This window comes from Salvelinus sp. IW2-2015, linkage group LG1 (assembly GCF_002910315.2).
Source record: "Salvelinus sp. IW2-2015 linkage group LG1, ASM291031v2, whole genome shotgun sequence".
Classification (NCBI taxonomy): Eukaryota; Metazoa; Chordata; class Actinopteri; order Salmoniformes; family Salmonidae; genus Salvelinus; species Salvelinus sp. IW2-2015.
This window is the reverse complement of record NC_036838.1, coordinates 40487030-40509601: the sequence shown is the minus strand read 5'-3', so window position 1 is coordinate 40509601 and position 22572 is coordinate 40487030. Positions and strand designations below refer to the sequence as shown.

Below are 22572 nucleotides of genomic sequence, written 5' to 3'. Positions count from 1 at the left end.
ATGAGCAGCCTCAACACATTATGAGTGGAATCAATGACCACTGACTGTGTGAGAGTTATTTAACTGGCTGTAAATGAGACAAGTCAGAGCCTCTGGGTCATTTGTACTAGTGGCCTCATGCAGGGCCCGGAATAAGAAATCATAAGCCCCGGTGCATTGTAAAAAAAATAAAAAAAATAAAAAAAATAAAAGTTGAGCAAAAGCATTTTTTGGATTTCTACAGATTAAAAAAATAATAATAATAATCAGGGCATCCCCTCAAGAATCGGCCTTTTAAAAAATGCATTTCATGCAATTCTATGTAATTTACATGACAGAAGACATTAGCTGAATCTTTTGTAATACCACACAAAAGAATGAAATGAGTAGCTACTCTGACACTGACAAACTGAGATCAATCAAGTCTTGAATTCAAACAAATAATAGCCCAGGCCAATGAAGCAACACACAGATTGTACAATATTAGGAGGAGTAACAGTGCCTTTCAAAAGTATTCAGTGTTTTTCCTATTTTGTTGCATTACAACCTGTAATTTATATTTATTTTTATTTGGATTTCATGTAATGGACATACAAAATAYTCCACATTGGTAAAGTGAAATGGAAAAAAATAAGTTAATAAAAAATAAAAAAACAGAAAAGTGGTGCGTGCATATGTATTCACCCCCTTTGCTATGAAGCCCCTTAATAAGATCTGGTGCAACCAATTACCTTCAGAAGTCACATAATTGATTAAATAAAGTCCACCTGTGTGCAATCTAAGTGTCACATGATCTGTCACATGATCTCAGTACATATACACCTGTTCTGAATGGCCACAGAGTCTCTAACACCACTAAGCAAGGGGCCCCACCAAGCAAGCGGACCATGAAGACCAAGGTGCTCACCAACAGGTCAGGGACAAAGMTGTGMWGAAGTACAGATCAGAGTTGGGTTATAAAAAAATATCCGAAACATCCCATGGAGCACCATTAAATCCATTATTAAAAAAATGGAAAGAATATGGCACCATAACAAGCCTGCCAATAGAGGGCCGCCCACCAAAACTCACAGACCTGGCAAGGAGGGCATTAATCAGAGAGACAACAAAGAGACCAAAGATAACCCTGAAGGAGCTGCAAAGCTCCACAGCGGAGATTGGAGTATCTGTCCATAGGACCACTTTAAGCCGTACACTCCACAGAGGTGGGCTTTAAAGAAGAGTGGCCAGAAAAAGCGCCATTGCTCCAAGAAAAAAAATAAGCAAACATGTTTGGTGTTTGCCAAAAGGCATGTGCGAGACTCCCCAAACATAAGGAAGAAGGTACTCTGGTCATATGAAACTAAAATTMAGCTTTTTGGCCATCAAGGAAAACGCTATGTCTGGCACAAACCCCGAGAACACCATCCCACAGTGAAGCATGGTAGTGGCAGCATCCTGCTGTGGGGATGTTTTTCATTGGGAGGGACTGGGAAACTGGTCAGAATTGAAGGAACGATGGATGGCAAAAAATACAGGGAAATTCTAGAGAAAAACCTGTTTCACTCTTCCAGAGATTTGAGACTGGTACAGAGGTTCACCTTCCAGCAGGACAATGACCCTAAGCATACTGCTAAAGCAACACTCGAGTGGTTTAAGGGGAAACATTTAAATGTCTTGGAATGGCCTCGTCAAAGCCCAGACCTCAATCCAATTGAGAATATGTGGTATGATTTAAAGATTGCTGTACACCAGCAGGAACCCATCCAACTTGAAGGAGCTGGAGCAGTTTTGCCTTGAAGAATGGGCAAACATTCCAGTGTCTAGATGTGCCAAGCTTATAGAGACATATCCCAAGAGACTTGCTGCTGTAATTGCTGTAATTGAAGTATTGACTTTGGGGGGTGAATAGTTATGCACGCTCAAGTCTTATTTTTTATTGTGAAACAAACAAGAAATATTTTGCATCTTCAAAGTGGTAGGCACGTTGTGTAAAGCAAATTATACAACCCCCCCCAAATCTATTTTAATTCCAGGTTGTAAGGCAACAAAATAGGAAAAATGCCAAGGGGGTGAATACTTTCGCAAGGCACTGTAGATAGGATATATACACACAGTACCAGGAAAAAATCTGACACACCTACTCATTCAAGGGAACCACACATGTGGAGATCATCCGTTCATCTACTCGGTGTCTCACAAAGACACGGCGGTTGGAACCAAAAATCTCACATTTGGACTCATCAGACCAAAGGACAGATTTCCACCGGTCTAATGTCCATTACTCGTGTCTCTTGGCCCAAACAAGTATCTTATTTTTATTGGTGTCCTTTAGTAGTGGTTTCTTTGCAGAAATTTGACCATGAAGGCCTGATTCACGCAGTCTCCTCTATCGTTTCTCTTTGCTTATTTGAGCTGTTCTTGCCATAATATGGACTTGGTCTTTTACCAAATAGGGCCATCTTCTGTATACCACCCCTACCTTGTCACAACACAACTGACTGGCTCAAATGCATTAAGGAAAGAAATTCCACAAATTAACTTTTAATAAGGCACACCTGTTCATTGAAAAGCATTCCAGGTGAAGCTGGTTGAGAGAATGCCATTAGTGGGCAAAGCTGTCATCAAGGCAAAGGGTGGCTACTTTGAAGAATCTCAAATAAGATATATTTTGATTTGTTGACTTTTTTTTGTGTGTGACTTTTTTGGTTACTACATGTTTCCATTTGTGTTATTTCATAGTTGTGATGTCTTCACTATTATTCTACAATGTAGAAAATAGTAAAATAAAGAAAAACCCTTGAATGAGTAGGTGTGTCCAAACTTTTGACTTGTGTGTTTATGTAATATCAATTCAGCCTGTATGAGCATTGAGTACACCACCTACATCAAGCCTAAAAGCAGCAGCAGCACACTACCTGAGAATGCACCCTGGGTCTGAATGCAAACCTATACGCCCCCGTCTCTATCGTCCTGATGTAGTAGTGATGGGTAAATGTACATGGAAATGAACAGATTGCAGGCACAGAAGGCTTTCCATTTCCGAGGCTGGATCTGTCCTTTGCCTGGGGCTGGGCACTTCAAGAGGCTGAGTTCAGGTGCCCATAGGGGTGGAAATGGATCAGTTTCCCTAGGCAGGAGAGGGGTGGATCATCCATGGCATTAACTGTATACGCTAAAGAAAACTGGTGCAGAAAAGCTTACTCACTAGAGCACAGATCATGACCACACTGCATCATTTAGTGCCATATGACACTATTTACAGTAGAGTAGAACTAAAATATTCATAACACGGATAACCATGCATCATCTTATATACTGTATACTTTAAAGGCCCAATGCAGTTTTTATCTCAATATCAAATAATTTCAACAGTAAGTTGAGACCCCGACTGAGTTAAAATAAATACAATTTTACACACACACACATACAACCAGTCAAAAGTGGACACGCCTACTCATTCAAGGGTTTTTCCATATTTTTACTATTTTCCTACATTGTAGGATAATAGTGAAGACATCTAAACTATGAAATAACACATATGGAATCATGTAGTAACCTAAAAAGTGTTATATCAAAATATATTTTATATTTGAGATTCTTCAAAGTAGCCACCCTTWGCCTTGATGACAGCTTTGCACACTCTTGGCATTATCTCAACCAGCTACAGCAGGAATGCTTTTCCAACAGTCTTGAAGGAGTTCCCACATATGCTGAGAACTTGTTGGCTGCATTTCCTTCACTCTGCGGTCCCACTCATCCCAAACCATCTCAATTGGGTTGAGGATGGGTGTATGTGGAGGCCAGGTCATCTGATGTAGCACTCCATCACTCTCCTTTCTTGGATATATTTTTTTGGGGGAGGGGAATTTATCTGAAGGCCTTCAAAAAAAGGGGGGGGGGGGGCGCCAGTTGCCCATCCCTGGTCTAGGTTGTCTGGGATTATGGAGTTGATGTGTGCCATAACAAGCCTTTCAAAGCAAGGTAGTCATTGTGGCAGGTAGCCTTAGAGTTCTTGGGAACAGGAATGGTGGTCAGCTTGAGACATGTGGGAGTTACAGACAGGGACAGGTTAAAAATGACTGTGAATATGCATGACAGCTGTTTGGCACATACTCTGAGAACGCACCTTGGAATACCGTCCGTCCCTGCGGCCTAGCGAGTGCTGACCTGATTAAAAACCTTACGTCGGCCTTGGAGAGTGAGACAACCCAGATCCCTGGGTCGGCGGGGGGCCCTCATGCAAGGTTCGGTGTTGTTTTTGTCTTAGCATGCATAAAATGCATTGAGTTCTTCTTGTAGGGAGGCATCGTTGGGAAGATCAGAGCTGTGTCTTCCTTTGGAGTCCGTAATGAACTGTAGCCCCTGCCACTCGGAGGCTGTGTAATAGGATTCCACCTTGTTCCTATATTGTCCTTTTGCTTGTTTGATGGCTCTGTGGAGGTCCTAGTTGGACTTCTTGAACTTGTTTGTGTCTTCAGTCGTAGCCTCAGGGTTGGCTGCGGCAGCCCTGTCCTTTAGCTTAGCACCAATCTCAGTGTTAATACAGGGCTTTTGATTGGGGAAGCAGCAAACCTTTACTGTGGGGACAATGTTGGCAATGCATTTCCTAATGAAGCCGGTGGAGGTGATTAGCCTGTCGATGCTACTGTATCAGCGGAGTCCTGGTACATATTCCAGTCAGCGTTAGCAAAGCAGTCCTGTAGCATAGCCTCCAGTATGGAGAACCATTTCTCTACGGAGTGTGTCACGGTTACTTCCTGTTTGATCTTCTGCTTGTTGACCGGAAGCAGGAGTATAGAATCATGATATGATTTGCCGAAGGGATTGACGAGGGAGGGCCTTGTATGCTTGAGGGTAGAGTAACAGTGGTCTAAGACTATAGCCCCTAGTGGAAGTTGGGCATCACGTGTCTTAATGACGCAGAATTAAAATCATGGTTTTCTGCTTGTTTATAGCCTCGTACAGTTCGTTAAGTGCCAGCTTGTTGTTTTTCTTGTCCTGGAGTGGAATATACCAAACATTAGGAACACCTTCCTAATATTGAGTTGCACCCTCCCCTTTTATCCCTCAGGACAGCCTCAATTCGTCAAGGCATGGACTCTACAAGGTGTCGAAAGCGTTCCACAGGGATGTTGGCCAATGTTGAATCCAATGCTTCCCACAGTTGTGTCAAACTGGCTGGATGTTCTTTGGGTGGTGGACCGTTCTTGATGCACACTGACAAACCTACAGTAGCAGTGTTGCAGTTCTTGACACAAATCGGTGCACTTGGCATCTACTACCATACCCCGTTCAAAGGCACTTTAATCTTCTGTCTTACCCTCTGAATGGCATACATACAGAATTTATGTCTCAATTGTCTCAAGGATTAAAAACCTTCTTTAACCTGCCCCCTCCCCCCCATCTACACTGATTGAATTGGATTTAACAAGTGACATCAATAAAGGATAATAACTTTCACCTGGATTCACTTGGTCAGTCWATGTCATGGAAAAAGCAGGTGTTTCTTAATGTTTTGTATACTCAGTCCATACAGCAGTCACGATAACTGCTAAAAACTCTTGGGAGGTAGACAGTAGTTTGCAGACAGTAAGATAAACAAACTAATAGTATAATTATAGGACGCTTATAGAAAGCAGCATCATTGTCACCAACATCTTGTATCTGACCATGCAGACTGCAATGTGAACGGAAAGAAAGTGCTAGTGACTGTGGTCAAGCTTATTCTGCTCTTTATTTGAGTGACAAGGGACATGGCTTGGTGTGAGAAGTGGCATGCAGCAGGAGGGAGAAAGACGACTCAAGTAGCAAACAGAGTAAACTATAAAAACAGACATTACACGTGCTGGAGTTGTGCATCACATTTAACAGACCAAACATTGAAATACCGTTACAGGAGGTGAAGTAAAACCCAATGAAGTACAGTATACTGCCCAGCCCTACCGTATATTAACTTAAACAGCCTGGTGATGTTACCCYGCAAGCCAAATTTCCACCCATGCAAAACCTGCGGATTAGAACGTCCTATGTATATTGTCTTTTCAACCAGCAACTATCAGGAAATAACACAAACATGTTGCACACTTCTACAGTGTAAGTTAAATCAGATGTTGTACAATATGATACAAAACCATAATTTTTACTGCACTGGGCCTTTAATGTGCTATTTACAYTCCATTGTCCTTTACATTCCGTTTCCCGTGATTAAATAAAGCCTCTAAGTAACTCCCCATGGTATGCTATATTATTAAACCATTCTGCACCAATTAATTTAACACTAATCATGTCACATGGATGGTTTAAAGGCATGTTACAGAGAGTAACACAAAATGATTGTCAACATAATTGACACACTATCCTCAAAAAATATTAAAATGTCACTAATAATTTATATAACATCATCCAACATAGATGGTCTTTCTAAACAGTTTAGTCACACAATGTGGAAAACATGACATAATTCTATCTTTGTTTTCTTCATCAGCTTAGATATTGACACATATACAGATGTGCTTTAGTGGGATGTAGCCTAAGAAACATGATGCAAATAGTCAACATAAATGTCTCCAAACATATTTGAAAGCGAAAAGGCGATTGGCATGTGAAAGACACTATTTGCTGACGGATATGAAAGCTAAATGTCTATTCCTTGCAGCACATAGCAGGATGGATTAATACATCTATTTCCAGTGTGTTTAAGAAATACAATAACACGCTGAGAGAGGATGAGATGAGAGCAGAGTGCTGCTAACGCAGAAACACGCAGCTCAGCTCAGAGCAGCACAGGCTCTAATTAAACTGTATCAGTCAGGCAAGGAGAAAACAGCTCACTCCCCATTCACCTAAACATGCTCCCATCAGTGCACATCTCTCACACACATCCACACAGTGCACTTACTCACAAACTCTATGCATATAGAGACACACACACATCAATAAATTGACTACTCTACGGTTTGGCAATTCACCGTAACATGCCCCTAGCAAACAGATGCCAAGTGTTATTTTCTTGTGCATTAACTTCTTTGGGACTGGGGGGCAGTATTGAGTAGCTTGGATAATAAGGTGCCCAGAGTAAACTGCCTGCTACTCAGGCCCAAAAGCTAGAATATGCATATAATTAGTCGATTTGGATAGAAAACACTCTGACGTTTATAAAACTGTTTGAATGATGTCTGTGAGTATAACAGAACTCATATGGCAGGCAAAAACCTGAGAAAGAATCCAACCAGGAAGTGGGAAATCTGAGGTTTGTAGTTTTTCCAAGTCATTGCCTATCGAATATACAGTGTCTATTGCACTTCCTAAGGCTTCCACTAGATGTCAACAGTCTTTAGAACCTTGTTTCAGGCTTCTACTGTGAAGGGGGAGAGAATAAGAGCTGTTTGAGTRAGGTGTCTGGCAGAATGCCARGAGCTCAGTCWYGCGSYCMCCRGTGAGAGSMASCTGCGRTCCWTTMCKTTTCTAAAGACAAAGGAATTGTCCGGTTGAAACATTATTGAAGATTTATGATAAAAACGTCCTAAAGATTGATTCTATACATCGTTTGACATGTTTCTACGAACTGTAATATAACTTTTTTTACTTTTCGTCTGAACTAAGCGATCGCGCATTGAGCATTTGGATTACTGGGCTAAACGCGCAAACAAAAAGTAGGTATTTGGACATAAATGGACTTTATCGAACAAAACAAACATTTATTGTGGAACTGGGATTCCTGGGATTGCATTCCGATGAAGATCATCAAAGGTAAGTGAATATTTATAACGCTATTTCTGAGTTTTGTGACACCTCTCCTTCTTTGGAAAATGGCTGTATGTTTTTCTGTGACTTGGCGCTGACCAAACATAATCGCACAGATTTCAAAAAGGCTTTCGCCGTAAAGCCTTTTTGAAATCTGACACAGCGATTGCATTAAGGAGAAGTTTATCTATAATTCCATGCATAACACTTGTATCTTTTATCAATGTTTATTATGAGTATTTCTGTAGTTTGATGTGGCTCTCTGCACTTTCACTGGATGTTTGTTTGAGACAATGCATTTCTGAACATAACACACCAATTTGAAATGAGGATTTTAGACATAAAGGTTAACTTTAGCCAACAAAACACACATTTATTGTGTAACATGAAGTCCTGTGAGTGCCATCTGATTATCATCAAAGGTTAGTGATGAATTTAATCGCTATTTCTGACTTTTGTGAGCCCTCTCCTTGGCTGGAAAATGGCTGTATGGTTTTCTGTGACTAGGTGCTGACCTAACATAATTGTTTGGTGTGCTTTCGCCGTAAAGCCTATTTGAAATCGGACACTGTGGATGGATTTACAAGAAGTTTATCTTTAAAATGGTGTATAATACTTGTATGTTTGAGGAATTTTAATTTTGGGATTTCTGTTGTTTTGAATTTGGCGCCCTGCAATTTCACTGGCTGTAGCGTCCCACATATCCCAGAGAGGCTAAAGATAGGCTAGTGTTTACAGTAAGTGGCTATGTATGTAGCTGAGGCTGCTGCAGTGTACAGTCCTATCAGTGTTTGTACTGGAGTAGAGTGGCTACAGTACAATAGGCCTAAGTATCCTGCTCTGTGTTCCTCTCTAAAGAGACAGATTTGAAGTAGGAGTAAAGCCCATGGAGAGCCTCTCGGTGTGCAATATGAAGTCCTTATGTTAGGACACCCAAATCACACACACCCACTCCTTTTGTCACAAATATCACACTGGCATCTGCTCAGGTACAGTCTAAAAACGACAAGACTTTAAAGTAAGACAGCCAATGCAGATGGACTGCTGAATCAGTTTTATAGGTAGGTGGGAGCAGGGTGGTGTTGCGTCTCAAAATCTGATAGCTAGCTCACAACCGGAACACAGCAGTTTGATTTAAACACCATCTGCTTAGTTCACACACAGACTCTGCCCGTTAGTTATACTGGGCACTGATTCAGTTTCAACTTTACAACTATAACACTGGGTGTCCAGAGCCCGTCAGCAGTCCTAATTCCTGGCAGCCAATTACTCTTTAACTATATCCTGCAGGGTAAAGAGAGTCAGCTCCTTCTAACATTTACACGGCCACTGCAGTAAAAGATGTAAAACCAGGAACAAACCTCTACTACTGCTTGCCTATCCAAACCCAAGTCACAAATACCTTATTCTATTTCAGAAAACAGCTTCAAATAACCTCCACTTAAAGTCAACTCAAGAGTTTAAACACATAATGAACGGTCCATTGTCTGGCTGTGGATATTCAGTACCAGCCTTTTTGCTGTTCATTGGGCTGTTCTAAGCCCAGCCTCCAGGGGATGATGGCCAGAGTAGAGAGAGAGAAACAAATGAAGCTGGGCTGAGAAAAGAGAGAGAAACAGATGAAGCTGGGCTGAGAAAAGAGAGAGAAACCGATGAAGCTGGGCTGAGAAAAGAGAGAGAAACAGATGAAGCTGGGCTGAGAAAAGAGAGAGAAACAGATGAAGCTGGGCTGAGAAATAGAGAGAAACAGATGAAGCTGGGCTGAGAAAAGAGNAGAGAGAAACAGATGAAGCTGGGCTGAGAAAAGAGAGAGAAACAGATGAAGATGGGCTGAGAAAAGAGAGAGAAACAGATGAAGATGGGCTGAGAAAAGAGGGAGAAACAGATGAAAATGGGCTGAGAAAAGAGGGAGAAACAGATGAAGCTGGGCTGAGAAAAGAGAGAGAAACAAATGAAGCTGGGCTGAGAAAAGAGAAAGAAACAGATGAAGCTGGGCTGAGAAAAGAGGGCCTCTAGATCTTATAGGACGGACTCCCTACCTGCCCTACCAGCCAGTCGGATATTCTACCGCTTACCTGAGAAGCGGAGACAGGCTGCTTTACATAATCGTAAGCCATTTTGTGTTAATTCAGGGGGGGGGGGTGGAGATATTAACCAGTCATGTCATACATAAGGGAGAAGCTCAGACTCTGGTGAACCTTGTTGCACTTGGATGCTTTGCTTGGCCTTGTGGGCAGGGGAGGAGAGGGAGGTCCATAGAAATATAATTAATAGAATAGGCTTGGAAGCATCTAACCATGGCAATTTGACTGATAAACTCATGGGTACACTCCATTGTATCACGTCAGATCAGATCTGTCTGATAACTCGCAAACACTCATGGGATAGCTAAAAAATTAAGTTTGCCAACAATATGCGGTCTTAACATTCGAAAATGTTACCAAAGGTGACATCATCCACTGAACCACCGTTCATCCTCAAAAGAGTCTGAGTTAATCTTACCAAAAACCTTAAACCTGTAGCTAATATTGACTTTTTCCCAAGGGCAAGTCTTCACTAGCTAATTCTACATTTAGCTAAGGTGTTCTGTGCCAGTAGAATCAGTATTTATGAAGTACGAAATGTGCATGAAAGTTAGCTAGCTAGCYTCTGCTTGCTGGCTGTACCCATCTCAAATCAATCCATATGAAACTAAAAGGCAGAGATGCTAACAACGCCAGTTCACACACTCAATGCTGAATACTCCCTCTAGCTAGCTAGGTGACAAACTCATCAAAAAAAGAAACGTCCCCTTTTCAGGACCCTGTCTTTCAAAGATAATTCGTAAAAATCCAAATAACTTCACAGATATTCATTGTAAAGGGTTTAAACACTGTTCCCATGCTTGTTTCAATGAACCATAAAAAATGAACATGCACCTGTGGAACGGTCGTTTAGACACCAACAGCTTACAGACGGTAGGCAATTAAGTCACAGTTATGAAAACTCAGGACAACTAAAGAGGCCTTTCTACTGATTCTGAAAAACACAAAAGAAAGTGTGAACGTGCCTTAGGCATGCTGCAAGGAGGCAAGAGACTGCAGTTGTGGCCAGGGCAATAAATTGCAATGTCCGTACTGTGAGATGCCTAAGACAGCGCTACAGGGAGACAGGACGGACAGCTGATCGTCCTCGCAGGTGGCAGACCACGTGTAACAACACCTGCACAGGATCGGTACATCCGAACATCACACCTGCGGGACAGGTACAGGATGGCAACAATAACTGCCCGAGTTACACCAGGAACGCACAATCCCTCCATCAGTGCTCAGACTGTCCGCAATAGGCTGAGAGTGGCTGGACTGAGGGTTGTAGGCCTGTTGTATAAGGCAGGTCTCACCAGACATCACGGCAACAACGTCACCATGGGCACAAACCCACCGTCGCTGGACCAGACAGGACTGGCAAAAAGTGCTCTTCACTCGACGAGTCGCGGTTTTGTCTCACCAATGGTGATGGTCGGATTCGTGTTTATCGTCAAAGGAATGAGTGTTACACCGAGGCCTGTACTCTGGAGCAGGATCAATTTTGAGGTGCAGGGTCCGTCATGATCTGGGGCGGTGTGTCACAGCATCATCGGACTGAGTTTGTCGTCATTGCAGGCAATCTCCACGCTGTGCGTTACATGGGAGACATCATCCTCACCTGGTACTGTGACACAATAACGTCCATGGTATTTTGGAATGTTAATTAAAATGATTTTTAACTCACCGTGGCCTCATGCAATGTAATTAAGTTTTGGAAATGTCTTGAAGTTGACTCATCAAATCACAGAACAGATTGAAGGTACACTTCCTTCTTTTACTTCCTGACATGGGTATACTCAAAATAGCTGCTAGTTCACCCATTATGCTATCATTGACTTATTCATCCATTTCTATGGGGAGGTCAACCTCAAGTGAACAACCTGCTGCCCCCAGGGATGGATCTGTTATCTTCAGATCACGGCATTTTTAAATTTTAATTTCACCTTTATTTAACCAGGTAGGCTAGTTGAAAACAAGTTCTCAATTTACAACTGCGACCGTGGCCAAGATAAAGCAAAGCAGTGCGACGCAAACGACCACAGAGTTACACATGAAATAAAAACAAGCGTACAGTAATAACACAATAGAAAAGAAAGAAAGTAATATATACAGTGTGGGCAAATGTCTGAGGCTAAGGCCATAAATAGCCATATAGTGAAGTAATTACAATTTAGCAGATTAACACTGGAGTGATAAATGAGCAGATGATGATGTGCAAGTAGAGATACTGGTGTGCAAAAGAGCAGAAAAACAATAAAAACAATATGGGGATGAGGTAGGTAGATTGGGTGGGCTATTTACAGATGGACTATGTACAGCTGCAGCGATCAGTTAGCTGCTCAGATAGCTGATGTTTAAAGTTAGTGAGGGAAATATAAGTCTCCAGCTTCAGCGATTTTTGCAATTCGTTCCAGTCAGCAGAGAACTGGAAGGAAAGGCGGCCAAAMGAGGTGTTGGCTTTGGGGATGACCAGTGAGATATACCTGCTGGAGCGCGTGCTACGGGTGGGTGTTGTTATCGTGACCAGTGAGCTGAGATGAGGCGGAGCTTTACCTAGCATAAACTTATAGATGACCTGGAGCCAGTGGGTCTGGCGATGAATATGTAGCGAGGGCCAGCCGACTAGAGCAAACAGGTCGCAGTGGTGGGTGGTATAAGGGGCTTTGGTAACAAAACGGATGGCACTGTGATAGACTGCATCCAGTTTGCTGAGTAGAGTATTGGAAGCTATTTTGTAGATGACATCGCCGAAGTCGAGGATCGGTAGGATAGTCAGTTTTACTAGGGTAAGTTTGGTGGCAGTGAAGGAGGCTTTGTTGCGAAATAGAAAGCCGATTTTAGATTTGATTTTGGATTGGAGATGTTTAATATGAGTCTGGAAGGAGAGTTTACAGTCTAGCCAGACACCTAGATATTTGTAGTTGTTCACATATTCTAGGTCAGAACCGTCCAMGGTAGTGATGCTAGTCTGGCGGGTGCGGGCAGCGAACGGTTGAAAAGCATGCATTTGGTTTTACTAGCATTTAAGAGCAGTTGGAGGCCACGGAATGAGTGTTGTATGGCGTTGAAGCTTGTTTGGAGGTTAGTTAACACAGTTTTCAAAGAAGGGCCAGATGTATACAGAATGGTGTCGTCTGCGTAGAGGTGGATCAGGGAATCACCCGCAGCAAGAGCGACAACATTGATATATACAGAGAAAATAGTCGGCCCGAGAATTGAACCCTGTGGTACCCCCATAGAGACTGCCAGAGGTCCGGACAACAGGCCCTCTGATTTGACACACTGATCTCTATCTGCGAAGTAGTTGGTGAACCAGGCGAGGCAGTCATTTGAGAAACCAAGGTTATTGAATCTGCCGATAAGAATACCCGTGATTGACAGAGTCGAAAGCCTTGGCCAGGTCGATGAAGATGGCTGCACAGTACTGTCTTTTATCGATGGCGGTTATGATATCGTTTAGTACCCTGAGCGTGGCTGAGGTGCACCCGTGACCAGCTCGGAAACCGGATTGCACAGTGGAGAAGGTACGGTGGGATTCGAAATGGTCAGTAATCTGTTTATTAACTTGGCTTTCGAAGACTTTAGAGGCAGGGCAGGATGGATATAGGTCTATAAAAGTTGAACATTGAAGTGGGAAAGAATGGACCCATGGAAATAACGTTGAATTCAATATGAAGTCATGGACATGATATCCTCTACCCTCAACTGAACATGGAAAGTTCTATCATGTGCAGGCAGACAAAAAAAGAAAAGCCTACGGCCAGTGTACCACGGCCATAGCTAGGAGGTCTATAGGCATGTGAGGCCAAGTCGAACATCCTTCTCCAGTCATAATGAGCAGGCAGCAATATCTCCAAGGTTTTTCCTAAATCTCTCCTGGGGACTTCCTGGTCAAGGTCAAGCACAGGTTAGCTGGACAATGGTATAAAGCTGTTCTTCCTCCATCTTTATGGTTTAATTTCACCTGGCCTGGTTCTCCATCAGCACACCTGTCTGTCCCCCCACATTACACATTCAACTCTAGAGAAATACCCACTAGAGAGGACTACAGACTGACTCCATGGGTTCTGCGCTTAATGAGTATAAACAGAATTTCATTATGCTTGGAAAGCTTGTGTTTCTTTTAGGAGTTTGAGGAGTGAGGCTCTGTTTGATCCACTGTGAGATGATTATGCAGAAGGAAAATTCAAATAAAACGGAATTGAAATTAGCTGCAGTTTGACCCATACGCCTGCCATTCTATGTTGTAACACAGAGCGAGGGGTCTCCCATGTACATTGGGTCCTGTGCTGAAATGGGAGAGTGTAGTGGCCCAGTTCTCTGCTCTGTAGCACTGGAGAGTTTATGTCAAGGGGCACGTCAGGGAAATGCACACTGACAAGAGCACAGAGTAGCCCACCCAGCCTGCACCCTCCCGGGCACAGGGCTAACGCTACGCTACGCACACACACCACACACACACACACACACACACACACACACACACACACACACACACACACACACACACACACACACACACACACACACACACACACACACACAACACACACACACAACACACAACACACCAACACACACACACAATCAAACATGTTCACAGCCGGGAATGCTCAACACGTGCTCACACACATGAAAAAAAATTGCCTTGAGCTGAGCTCATGTCCACTCATTCAATATCATCAAAGGTCCAATGCAGCCATTTAAAAAAAAAATCTCAGTATCAAATCATTTCTGGGTAACAATTACCTTACTGTTATTATTTTTGACCATTTCATTTGAAACAAACAAAACATTGTTTCTTAGAAGGGCAATTTCTCAAGGAAGAATTTAGCTAGGACTGTCTGGGAGTGGTCTGAGTAGGGAGGGGAAAACTGAAAATGAGCTGTTATTGGCAGAGGTTTGGAACTCTTTCTTATTGGTCTATTAACTAATTTACTGCATGGTGATGTCACCATGGAAGGCCAAAACTCCATCCCACCAAAATAGCTCTTACACTAAAAGGGAATTAGCATAATTTTCACAACTGCACATTACTATTCCAACCTCAGTGTGGATATATTTATAAAAACACAGGAAAATCKAGTTTTTMACTTGGCCTTTCAACCCGATTATCATGGTGTTGGTCGACATGACTAAGCAGCCGCCAGCATATCAGATAAGAGCGCTGCTCCTGCACATTCAGACTTTGAAAATCGGGTCCATTCAACATCTGGCCCGTTCATATAAGTTTTCAGTGCACCCTCCCATCTTAATTGCAGTGAAAGCAATTGCTAAACAGTGGACTGATATTCAGAAGCAGCTAGAGTGGAAGTTGAGGATTGGTAAATAAGAATATCTTGAAACACTGAGCTTAACAAAGACTCCTCCTGTACCTGCAAACATCTGCAGTTTATCTGAGTGCTGCAGCAATGCAAAAGGGATGCTCTTRCACTGGCAATACAGATCAATCCCAGATCAATTTAACTAAAGGAAGCCATAGACATTTAGCCTAGACTGTGGGTTTAAGGCATTTCATTTGACAACCACCCCCCCAGCRTTCCAAGTACTGTCAGCCTATATGAAGAAGCTGTAATGACTTTAATTATTCACCTCACACAAACCATTTGCCATGTGTTTATGCAAGTAAATGCCACCTTTAAAATGTGAAGTCTATTTTTTTTTTTTTAAACACAGTAGACATTTGAACTAAATAGGTCCATTTGTGGCTCTGTTCTGTTATAATAGAAACACAGCTCAGCTTCCTTTTTGAGTCTTAAATGCAGCCTAACATAGAACAGAACTAATGGAGTGTAGGTGTCAGTTGATAAGTTGAAAATATTTTTACATCTTATTCAAACCACTAGAACAGAGAGTTGCTGGTGATGCTACCCTGGAGGCTGCAGTCCACTGTGCACAGAATAATTATTAATATAGGTTGCCAGGGGAAAATTAAGAYAACAACTACCATCAATCCCAAACTATTAAAGCTTTAGAAGGCAGCACATGACATTTTAGAGTAAGGAGCTGTTTGAAGAATAATTGGACCGACAAGCCTGATTTTCATATACTGCTCACTGCCAAATACAGAACAGACCAGAAACATAACAATATGAATGATTTGTGCTGTGTTATGCATATCCATCAATTCAAATATGTCTTAGCAATTCCAATTCACATCAATCATATACATACAACATTTAGAGGATGGCATGTAATCTATTAATAATTATGCAAAAGCTAAGGAGCAGTCAAGGGGGGAAGAAAAAGTCAGCATGAAACCCGGCTTCTTCCTGTATGCAATCTGATACCAGTAAACATATATTATCTATATACCATAGCCCCATTTTCGTTAAATCACCATCAGATATCCAGGTTTCGATCTTCCATACTGTACTTTCGCCCAAGAGTCTAGTTGGACACCAGTAATTAAGTCTATCCTAATGTCATTACCCACATTCTCTGTATCAGGTCTACAGTGACTATGGTCTGTGCCTATGGCAGGGGTGTCAGACTCAATCCATGGAGGGCATAGTGTTTGCAGGTTTTTGTTTTTTCATTTAAATTAAGAAGTAGACAACCAGGTGTGGGGAGTTAGTTACTAATTAGTGACTAATTCATAAATCAAGACACTTAGCCCTCCGTGGAATTAGTTTGACACCTGTGGTCTATGGTCTGTCCTTCCTAGGGTTGCAAAGCTACCGGTAATTTCCCAAATTTACCGGAATCTTTAGTAAGTTTGGTAATTAACAGAAAATCTGTCAATCTATCGTAACTTGGTAATTTATACTTAAATAACTTGTAAAGAATGTAGTCATATACAGTACCAGTCAAACATTTGACACACCTACTCATTCAAAGGTTTGTCTTTATTTTTACTATTTTCTATATTGTAGAATAATAGTTAAGACATSAACACTATGAAATAACACATATGGAATCATGTAATAACCAATAAAGTTGATAAATCAAAATATGTTATATTTGAGATTCTTCAAAGTAGCCACCCGTTGCCTTGATGACAGCTTTGCGCACGCTTGGCATTCTCTCAWCCAGCTTCATGAGGTAGTCACCTGGAATGCATTTCAATTAACAGGTGTGCCTTGTTAAAAGTTCATTTGTGGAATTTCTTTCCTTCTTAATGCATTTGAGCCTATGTTGTGACAAGGTAGGGTTGGGTATACAGAAGATAGCCCTACTTGGTAAAAGACCAAGTCCATATTATGGTAAGAACAGTTCAAATAAGCAAAGRGAAATGACAGTCCATCATCACTTTAAGACATGAAGGTCAGTCAATCTGGAACATTTCAAGAACTTTGAAAGTTTCTTCAAATGCTGTCGCAAAAACCATCAAGCGCTATGATGAAACTGGCTCTCATGAGGACCGCCAGAGGAAAGGAAGACCCAGAGTTACCTCTGCTGCAGAGGATAAGTCAATTAGAGTTACCAACCTCAGGCAATTAACTGCATCTCAGATTGCAACCCAAATAAATACTTCAGAGTTCAAGTAACAGACATCAACTGAGACTGCGTGAATCAGGCCATAATGGTTGAATTTCTGCAAAGAAACCACTACTAAAGGACACCAATAATAAGAAGAGACCTGCTTGGGCCAAGAAACATGAGCAATGGACATTAGACCGGTGGAAATCTGTCCTGTGGTCTGATGAGTCCAAATTTGAGATTTTTGGTTCCCACTGCTGTGACTTTGTGAGACGAAGAATTGGTGAACGGATTATCTCTGCATGTGTGGTTCCCACAGTGAAGCATGGAGGAGGAGGTGTGATGGTGTGGGGGTGCTTTGCTGGTGATACTGTCTATGATTTATTTAGAATTCAAAGCACACTTAACCAGCATGGTTACCACAGCATTCTGCAGCGATACACCATCCCATCTGGTTTGCACTTAGTGGGACTACTTTGTTTTTCAACAGGACAATGACCCAAAACACACCTCCAGGCTGTGTAAGGGCTATTTGACCAATAAGGAGAGTGATGGTGTGCTGCATCAGATGACCTGGCCTCCACAATCACCTGAACTCAACCCAATTGAGATGGGTTGGGATGAGTTGGACCACAGAGTGAAGGAAAAGCAGCCAATAAGTGCTCAGCATATGTGGGAACTCCTTCAAGACRGTTGGAAAGGCATTTCAGGTGACTACCTCATGATTTATATCTGTGTCCTTATTGTCCATGAGTTTCTAGTAGATAAACCATATGGTTCAACAGTAAAAAGCCAAATTAATGATAAAAGCATCTAAAATCAACAATGGCATTATTTTCAATTAACTCTAACTCTCCCAACTATTGACTTTTTCCACAACTGGCACCAGTTTGACGCCAAAACAATGACAACAAATATATATTGACATACCATAAAACTTCAATTAATAGCCCGGGCATTAATTTGCTTAATTCACTCAACACAACAGGCGCTTATTAAAGACAGGCTTCTATTTTAGCCAGATGTTTATTTCCTTAATGCACATAGCTTTTGCTCATTTGTATAGTTAATTGTTTAATACATTTCTTCATTTCCCACACTGTGTTATCATTTCAACAATGTGTCATGGTTATTTTGTCTTAGTATGGCTCTATAAAAATATTTCATGTAAAACTTTTCCTTGACAGAATAATTATTCTCCTCTTTGACTGTGTATTTTCAGCAATCTTACTTTCGCCAGCTAATTTCGCCACTGCCGATTTCTAGGGGTCTGGGCCCGGTTTCATAAAACATCTTAAACGTTTCCCTTAAGGAATCATTTTCCCTTACCTAAGGGAATTGTTTAAAGGTTGTTGTTTAAAGGTGTTTAAAGGTGTTGTATTCTTTAACATTTCTTTAGGTAATGGCATAATTTAAGGGCTTTGCGGTAGTTTGAAGGTATATACCGCAGAAAGAATCTATGGTTACCATGGAGACGACCTGATTCAGACTGAACATTTGTCAGAGATCGCATTTATTTTYGTAGAACACAATATATAACTTTTACATTTAAAACAGGAGAAACAAATTGATTCAGAAGATAATAAATTGCATTTATTTTTGTAATTTTTTACTCAACTTGTTTCTATTACTTTCCAGCACGTCATGCTAACTTAGAGTAGGTAGTTAGCTAGCTTTGTAGCTATGGATTGTGCACTTTCCATTGTTTAGCTAAGTAGCTAGCTAGCTGGTGGATGTTTTCCTTTTAAACCAAAACCAGAGGAAAGCAACATTCACCTCCACAAAAGCGGTTTAGATTTATATCCATACTGAATGAAAATGCACTATCCAATCAGGGGGGCCCTGATTTTAAAATTAAGAACAGGGAGCATAGAAACAGCTCACATAGAACAGAACTACCGCTTCTTAGACTTTCTTTCAATGAGAATGACATATCTATGTGCATTTGGTCGGGTTGCCCAAAAAGCTTTAAGGGACCTCATGGGCACCCTTAACTTTCATTTAATATAAGGAAATTCGCATTAAAATGTTTTGTGCAACTGACTTAAAGTTAAGGAAACTTTAAGGGGYAAATTAACTTTTATGCAACCAGGCCCTGTTCTCCCGAAGTTGTTGACTGTTTTGTGCTTGCCAATTAGCTAGCAGTCTCTTACTGGCGATAAAAATGATTGACCTAATTTTTTCTGATTCATTACTGAATTATTTAATGTAACAAATCAAACATTAAACCTCGTAAACAATTCATGGTAATCTCGTAAATAATTCATTTAGACCAGACGATTATTTGAAGCGCGCATTTATTTTCAGAAATGTATGCCATCCTGGCCGGGTACTGTTAAGTGCTTTATTTCAATAGATTGGTTCATGGGGTATATTATGCTAATCAAGTGTTTGTACACACAACACACCACACACACACACACACAACACACACACACACACACACACACACACACACACACACACACACACACACACACACAACACACACACACACACACACACACACACACATTCATGCTGAAACCCTCATATTGAACACCAAAGATATTCACAAAGTTTGTGGTTTATATTTAGGATAATGTTTTACAGCTTTGTCATTCTATTTGTTTATTTAAAAATCTTATTTAATTATTAATTATTTAGCATGTGATATAAGGCACCTGAGGGCCAGAGAATATTAGACACTTGTGATAATCTGAAGTACCAAAGGACACTAGAAGGTTGATAGATTTAAATACAAAATTCTTGTAGTTTATTGGTAAACTTAACAGTTTCAATAATATACCTCTTGAACCAGTCCTACTATTAATTCATAACTTTCATATAGTCGGTACTACTATACGCCCGTTGCAAGTCTTCTACCTATAATTCTATCATATGTGGTCCTACCTTAATACGGCCGTATGCGTCTGTCTACCTATACAATGCGTCTAAACCTTATTCAATGTCTGTCCTACTAAAAACTAAAGTCTGTCGTCTTTCTACTATAATGGCATGGCAGTCTGTCCTACCTTAAGGCATGGTTGGTCCTACCTAAAGGATGCAAGTCTGCTTCCTTACTATATTCATCTTAGTTCTAGTCTCAGTATCACGTCATCCTCAGTCTGTCTACCTATAAGGGACCATGCAGATTCTGTCTACCTTTAAGGCATCGCAGTGCTGGTCCTACTATAAGAGCATGCAGTCTGTCCTACCTATACTTCATGCCGGTGCGTATGCTCTGGTCGCTGGACGTGGGCTGGCTCTGGACAGTGACCTGTCCAAGGCTACGGGCCACCATGGCCACAGCCCTGAACTTGCTGCGGGTGCCTGTGTTGGGGCTGTTGGCATTCTGGCGGTGGTTGAGCCGTTCCTCTGTGCTGCGGCTCACGCCTCCACGATTGTGATCCGTACACACTAACGACACCTGCATCCTGGCTGGGACTGGGAGCCACCTGGAATGGCTTAAGGTGCTCTGGTTAGAGCTTGTGGTGGGTCAGTCTGTACGACAAGATGCCTCGACAAGACGTCTGGACAGTCTCTTGGTCAGGTCAAGCTATCTGTGCACAGAGCACACCAACACCCACAGCTGTCAGTGTCAGGGTGGGCAGCTATGTCAGCAGAGAAAAGGAGAGGAGCGAGGAGAGTTGTCTCCTACAGAGGGTGTCCTGCTTCAACACTGCCTCAGCCTGTGTGCTCTGTCTTCTACAGAAAACAACAACGGCCGCTGTAGACTGCAGGCACATGAACACCGTCCCGGTCCCGGCACAGACACAAAAACAGACGAAGACGCGCCCTCCAAAAAAAGTACAGCGTCCCATGAAGAGTGAAGCAGTTTAATGAATCTCCCTTTGCAGTCTTGACTGGCTTATTCTCGACTCATCCGTCTGTATCACTTACGCTTTCTGTAGGAATCAGAGGCTGACAGGCAGATTTAGTCGTCCTGCAATTTCCTTTTAATCTGGAGCTCAGTGCTACAGATAACACCTCGCGCTGCAAAGATCTGAGACTGGAGACATCAGCACAAAGAGACAGAGGCAGGAGGATATGAACTATTCCAGGAGGTAAAATTCTGTTCCTTTACAATAAGTCCCCAGCAACAGCTGTCCTGGTTGTGTGAATACTCAGCAGCTCTGTGTGTCAATCAGAGGGCAACCTCTCATTCAGACTCCCATCCCTCCCGGATTAAACTTACATGTGTATGCCTCGCGCATGGCAAAGAGGCAGAGTGAGCACAGGCAAGAGAAGAGGAGAAAGAGAAAGGGAGGGAGGGATATGGAGAGATGCTATGGAGAGGAATATTGAGAGAGCTACAGTAGAGAGTGCGGGAGAGATAGAGGGGGGGTGAAGAGATGAGGGGGCCAAGAGAGGGAGACTCTCAGTGTCTACAGCTGCTGTCATAAGAGAGGCTGGCTAGTGTATTTTTAATCCACTTCTCATCTACTTCCCTGCTCTAGCATGGCTAAGTCACTGTGGCAGAGTGTAGGCCTTCTTCATGGTGGTCCAGCGTGGTCCAGTCAGGTTCAGTGTGGTCCAGTCAGGTTCAGTCAGGTTTAGGGTTGTCCAGTTCAGGTCCAGTGTGATCCAGTCAAGCCCGGTAGTCCAGTGTGCGGCAAGTAGTTAAACTTGGTCGAGTCAGATGAGCGAGGCTCAGGAGTAGGCTGAATGCTCAGTGCTGCAGAATGGCCACTGGCCCCAGACCAGGGGACTGCTCTCACATGGGTTGGGCAACGGGGCATGAAATATTTATTATGTAACTTTATCTGCCCTGATGCATGTCTAAGCCAGGAGTGTCACAGGCGCATTACAGCTGAGTTCGCTGCATTGTTGTCTCTCCCCAGATCCCACTCAAACATGGCAACCGCCATTAACTGAAAATAAATTATTCTGGGCATATTTATTCATTTGAATCATTTCATTACATCAGTAAGAATGAATAACAATACAGAGATAGAACATAGCCTGTATTCAATTACTGCTTGCATAAGGTGTTACAGGCCCAATGCAGCTGTTTTTATACCTATATCAAATCATTTTGGGGTAACAATTAAGTACCTTACTGCAATAGACTGCCATTAAAATGGGCAAGAAATGTAGCAAAAAAACTATCTCAAGCAAGAATTTTACTAGGACTGTCTGGGAGTGGTCTGAGTGGGGGGGGGGGACTAGCCGCTATTAGCAGAGAGGTTTGGAACTCTTATTGATCTATAAGGTATATACGTATATATCTTATACCGGGATATTTTGAAATACCCACGGGATGGTTTTCATATACCGCTGAAACCATTTGACATGTTTGAATACATTGGAATATTTGTAGCTACTTTTTAATTAAATATCTGCAGACAACTTTTGCAATATGCTAGGAGATAAAGCAGATAGCGGTTTTCATTTAGTC

General features: G+C 42.0%; 1 protein-coding gene across 8 annotated transcripts in view; it reads right to left on the bottom strand.

The window, feature by feature from the left end:
• Positions 1 to 22572, bottom strand: part of kcnab2a (potassium voltage-gated channel subfamily A regulatory beta subunit 2a) — a 131220-nt gene that overhangs the window by 26049 nt on the left and 82599 nt on the right. Inside the window, exon 1 of one of the 8 annotated variants that reach the window (XM_070445024.1) lies at positions 20390 to 21633. The exons of 6 other annotated variants lie outside the window; for them this stretch is intronic. In XM_070445024.1, coding sequence (XP_070301125.1) covers positions 20390 to 20607 — 218 coding nt within the window. In that variant the 5' untranslated portion in view covers positions 20608 to 21633. Of the gene's footprint in view, positions 1 to 20389; positions 21634 to 22572 lie in introns of those variants that run through there. One more of the 8 variants, XM_023992676.2, reaches the window with a different exon arrangement.